This window comes from Magnolia sinica, chromosome 12 (genome assembly GCF_029962835.1).
Source record: "Magnolia sinica isolate HGM2019 chromosome 12, MsV1, whole genome shotgun sequence".
In the NCBI taxonomy this organism is placed as follows: Eukaryota; Viridiplantae; Streptophyta; class Magnoliopsida; order Magnoliales; family Magnoliaceae; genus Magnolia; species Magnolia sinica.
The window spans coordinates 73,940,328-73,945,794 of NC_080584.1; the positions used below are offsets into that span (position 1 = coordinate 73,940,328).

General features: G+C 40.1%; 1 protein-coding gene across 1 annotated transcript; it reads right to left on the reverse strand.

Annotated features, from left to right (window-relative positions):
- Positions 1-384: 384 nt before the first annotated feature.
- Positions 385-3,463, reverse strand: LOC131221716 (uncharacterized). The gene is made up of 2 exons (XM_058217012.1): positions 2,947-3,463; positions 385-897 (listed from the first exon to the last, which is right to left on the reverse strand). The coding sequence occupies exons 1-2, from the start codon at positions 3,407-3,409 to the stop codon at positions 845-847; spliced, it is 516 nt and encodes a 171-aa protein (XP_058072995.1). The 5' UTR covers positions 3,410-3,463; the 3' UTR covers positions 385-844.
- Positions 3,464-5,467: the final 2,004 nt, after the last annotated feature.

Consider the following 5,467-nt stretch of genomic DNA (forward strand, 5'->3'; position numbering starts at 1 on the left):
GTCCATCTGTTTCTCAAGTCGCGGATTTTCATAAATGGTACACATCGCCTACATGTAATGAAATCCAGACCGTCCAAATTGTTCGCCACATTGCCAATGCCAGATGGCCCACAATTCATACAAATCCAGTAGCCTGACGTCCCATTCCCTCTTTGAATTTGACCGTTGAATTGTCCTTTTAAATCCATTTGATACCCACAAATTGGACGGCTACAATGGTAAGCCTTCCTACGACTAAATCCAAACCGTCAAAACAGTGACCACACTGGAGATGATTAGCGTAGATGGGCCTACAATCTGGTCGGCTTAGATCAAGATAAATATCTTCCAGACCATTGCAAAACTAAATCCAAGCCATTGAAACTGCCTCTCAGACTCAGTTCCTCCAAGCATCAAACAAATTTATATAGATAGTGTGGTAAACTAACAACTGTACAGAGAAAAATCCCAAACCAGAAAACTAAAAACAACCAGCTGCAGGCTAGCTTATCATACAACCGACCAGAAAGATCATTTCATGGTGGGGCCCACCTAGGCACGTGACATGAGGCAAGAGATGTACGATTAAGCTAACCTGCAACTTTTGGAGGGCCCCACACCCAAAAAGGAGTCTTAGATGGTCAGGTTGCTTACCAAACCCCAAACCATCCAAGACTCCTTTTTGGGTGAGGGGTCCTACAAAATGGGAATTATGCCCTAATACTCCATTTGGTGGACCCCACTGTCCATGTCAGATGGGGCCCACCCAAATTGAGATTAGTCATAATCTCGAATTTCTGACTCTCTGTAAAATTAAAAAGAGAAAAAGACAGTGAAATAAAAATTTAGAATAAAATCTGATCGTTCATTTCTGATCTTCAAATCCCTTCTCTTTCCTTCCCCTCTTCATTCCAAACACTGCATTCCACATGAAATTTCAGGTGTATCAGAAACTAATAAAATCATAGAAATTGCAGTTTAATCTCACTAACAAAAACTAATCATGGACTGAAAAAGAGACAAAGAGCACATGTATAAGATCCAAGCCGTTCATCAGGTGATCCTGACTGTGTAGATTCCATGCCTCAGAACCCAAGAGACTCTGATCATCAGGTGGCCCACACACATAAATTATATTGGTAGCTTCACATGACATCAAGCTCTGTGGGCCCCACTGTGATGTGGACCGGACATCCACACCCTGCATTTGATGGGTCCCTTGTAGGTTATGGGATGTCCCAAAAATAGGCTACATCCGGAACTTAGTTGGACCACACCATCTGAAATCATGCCTAAAACATCTAAAAGCATTTGGTGGGACCCACTTGAGTTCTGGAATGATCTGAAGTTTTAGTTTGAACCCCATGAATGGCTGGATGTCTGAACCATATTTCAGTTGGCCCTATAAACAATCAGGAAGATTTCAATGGGTGAGCATCCACTGTCTGTGGTGTGGCCCACCTAAATCATGGATTGGCCTGATTCTTAAATCCACAACCTACCATAAAAGGGTGTATCTGATTGATGGTGTGGATGTCTAATACACATAACAGTGGGGCCCATAGAAGAAAGTGAATTTTGATTAACGGACCACAAAACAACCACTAAGAGACTGTCCATGACCAAAGAAGAGAGTAAAATGATTGAACGGTTGAAATAATTCCGATCTGGGTTTTCTTTCGGTAATCCCACGCCCACTACAAATCCCATCATATAAACGGTCTGGATCGTTTGGATACAAAGTCTCGGATCCAACGGCTATCATCCAGACGCATCCTATAACAACAAGACGTACTGTAGCGATAGAAGTCCGCACGATAAAAGGCAGAGTACGATGGTTTTAATACGCAACCACTTGGAAATTGTACACGTGGCATAAAATTAAATAAAATCAAACCGTTAAAATCGTGGGCCCTACTTAGACGGACAGTAAAACAAAGTTCTACAGTCATTTGATATTCCAACCGACGGATTGGTGGACATTTAATGAACGGTTGACGGTGAATGATATAAATCAGAATTTGTGACCGTTCGATCAACCTGATTTTGGGTTTGCACCTGTCTCGTGTGGGTCCCTGTAATTTGAACGGTTTAGTTTGATTTAATGTATGCCACGTGTTCGATTTTGGTGAGCATGTGTATCTAACACTAACAATTCAATAGAAGAAGAAACGTAAGCGTCACAAAGAAACCGAAATCATGAAAAGAAATCAGAGAAAAAAAATGGGATTTTCGTCGCTTCAAAAACCCTAAAAAAAAGAGCAGAAAATTCTTTTAAAATCTCAAAAATTCAGATATTGACTTGAGGAAGAATCCCACACGGATGGGAATAAAAAATCTTTAAAATCCCATAAAATTCGGATCTTGATCGTTTCAAAAAACCCAAAATACTTCCAGATGTTGGTTTCTTCAAAATCCCCAAAATCCAATTCTGATGAAATCCCAAAAACTCCACAAAAAGCAACAAATATCCCAAATTTTCATGATTAATTATAAGTGTGCGTTTGGTTGCACCAAATATCACAAAATTTCATGATTAATCAGTCTAATTGGTGCAAATTTCTTGAAATTTCACAAAATTCGTTGCATCCAAACACACCCTAGGTTTTTGAAATTTTTTTTTTTTAAAGAAAAACCCCAACTTTAAAATTCGAATTTCAATCATACACCCCAACTTTAAAATTCGAATTTCAATTATACAGAAAACCCAAATAAAAAAACATACTAATTCATCGAAAAATCCAAAAACTGCCCAAAAAATAAAAATCAATTCATGCCATAAAAAACCCCAAAAATAAAAAGAAAACCCCAATTTTAAAATTCGAATTTCAATCAAACAGAAAACCCAAAAAATACATAACTGATTCATCGAAAAAATCCAAAAACTACCCAATAAAAAATAAAAAATCAATTGATGCAGAAAATAAAAAAACCCAAAAATAAAAAAGAAAGGGGAAAAGAACCCACATGATAGAATTCTAGAACTCCCATCATCTTCCTCATCCGACTTACAAACGAGCGGATCTTCGAACAGCGACAGTGAGAGCTGCTTCTGAGCGACGCCGATATCGATGAGGATGAGACCAGAAGACGGATCGTTGACGATGATATCTTGGACAGGCAACCAAAGGAAGAGCTCCTCCTGAGAGAGACCTGAGAGGTCAGTTAGGGCAGCGTAGCTGAGATTTCCCTTCACGACAGTGTCGAAAAGGACTCTGTTGTCGAATTTGGTGAGGCAGGGGCGCTCGAGGACGACCTCGAGAGCGCCGGAGGAATGGAGGGTGTAGGATTTTATGTATTTTGGGAGAATTCCTGGAGGGAGACCGTTGGTGCGGAGGATATCGTGGATTGAAACCGAGGATGAGAGATCGAGGAAAGAAAGTAGAAGGAAGAAGAAGAAGGGTATTTTGGGAAATTGGTATTTCGCCATTGAAGAGAGAAGGGGAAGAGATCGGGCGGGTGGGTTTAAGGAGGGTTTTATGAGAAGAGAAATTAAGGAAAGGGAATTTATAAAGGAGTGGAATTTATTTAATACTCGAGCCAAGCAGTATACTCTGGTTTCAATGATGAATGCGAAAGCCTCTCGTATGAACTTCTTCCTGCGAGGGGAACTTAGGTGGGGCCCACCGTTATGTTTGTGAGAAATCCACTCCGTCCATCCGTTTTTAAAGATCATGTTACAACATGAGCTAAAAACTGATGCAAATCCCAAAATCTCAAGTGGGCCTCACGACAGAGGATTAAATGTCCACTGTTGAAACATTCGTGGGCCACAGAAGTTTTAGATCAGGCGAATTTTTGTTATTTCAGTTCATCCAAATAGGAATGACATTATGAACGGTATGGATGGCATATAAACATCACGATGCACCCAAGAAAGTTTCAACGGTATGAATTTATCTAATCACGTTTTCTTATAGTATGGCCCACTTGATTTTTGATTTTCGTTAATTTTGGGGCCATGTTCTTAACATGGTATGAAAAAACAGATGGACCGGATGGATTTTCGAGAAAAATCACGGTGGGCCTCACGTAGGTTACTGTCGCAGAAAGTTCCTGCAAATCCGGGTGTGGCCCATAAGATCAGTGATCTGGACCGTTGAACCATAAGATCTACAAATCCTGTAATTGAGATTTTAGTTTGGGATATTACGGGAGAGTTATGCGGTTGTACGGTACTCGGTCGGCGAGGATGCTTGATACGTGGAAACTCACAAGTTGTACACGTGGCTTGTATTCTCCTGAAAAGGATGCGCATTAGATACTGAGCCCAACAGTAGCGAGTCGGCTACTGAAGTGACGTCACCTTGTTCTTTGGGCCCACCATGATGTATGTGTTGTATCCACGCCATCCATCCATTTGGAGAGATCATTTTAATGCATGATCCAAATAATGAGGCATATCCGAATTTTAAGTGGACCCCACCACATAAAACAGTGGTCCGAAGAAGTTTTTAACGGTAAGCGTTCAATCCCCATCCTTTTCTATGATGAGGTCCACTTGATATTTGGATATGGCTCATTATTTGGAAATTGTACTAAAATGATCTCTCCAAATTGATGGACGGTGTGGATACAACACATACATAATGGTAGGGTCCACAGAATGTGGTGACGTCACTTCAGTAGCGAGACTCCTACTGTCAAGTTCAGTAGCTAATCCGTGTCCGTGTATAAGAAGGTATCAACTGGATTCCGTAGTGACACCGCCAGTGCCTACTTCGGCTTCTGAAAAAGCTTTTATGGGCCCACCATAAAGGATGTGTTTTATCCATTCCATCCAATCATTTTTCTTGCTTATATTAAGGAATGGCCTCAAAAATCACTAAGATCCAAGTCTCTATCTAACCACACCATTGGAAACTGATGGTCCACCCTTAAAAACTTTAATAGGGCCCCAAGGTTTTGGATTCCATTCACTTAGGTCTCAAAGACCCATTCAATGGGTTAGTTGGATGGCAAATAAATGTTATAATGGAACCCTACGAACTTTCTCATTGTGAGCGTTCAATCACCATTATTTTCCTGTGTTGTGGTCCTCCTGAGATTTGGATATGTTGGCTGGTGGTCGGTGCTCTGTGGACCCCACCATGATGTATGTGTTTTATCCATTCCGTTAATATATTTTTACATATAATTTTAGGGCTTGATCCCAAAAACTAGAGAGATATAAATCTCAAGTGAACCACACCACAGGAAAACAATAGTGATTGGATATTCACCATTAAAATCCTCCTAAGGCCTATTGTACTGTTTATTTGACATCCAATCTGTTGATAACGTCATACAGTCATAGATGAAGGGAAAAAAAAAAAAAAAAAAAAAGATTAGCTTGATCCAAAACTTTTATGGCCCTAATAAGTTTTTAATGGTGGATGATCATTCAACACATGTTTCCTGTCAAGTGGTCCACTTGAGATTGGGATATACCTCATTTTTGGTCTTATGTCATAAAATGACCTATCAAAATATATGGACGGTATGGATG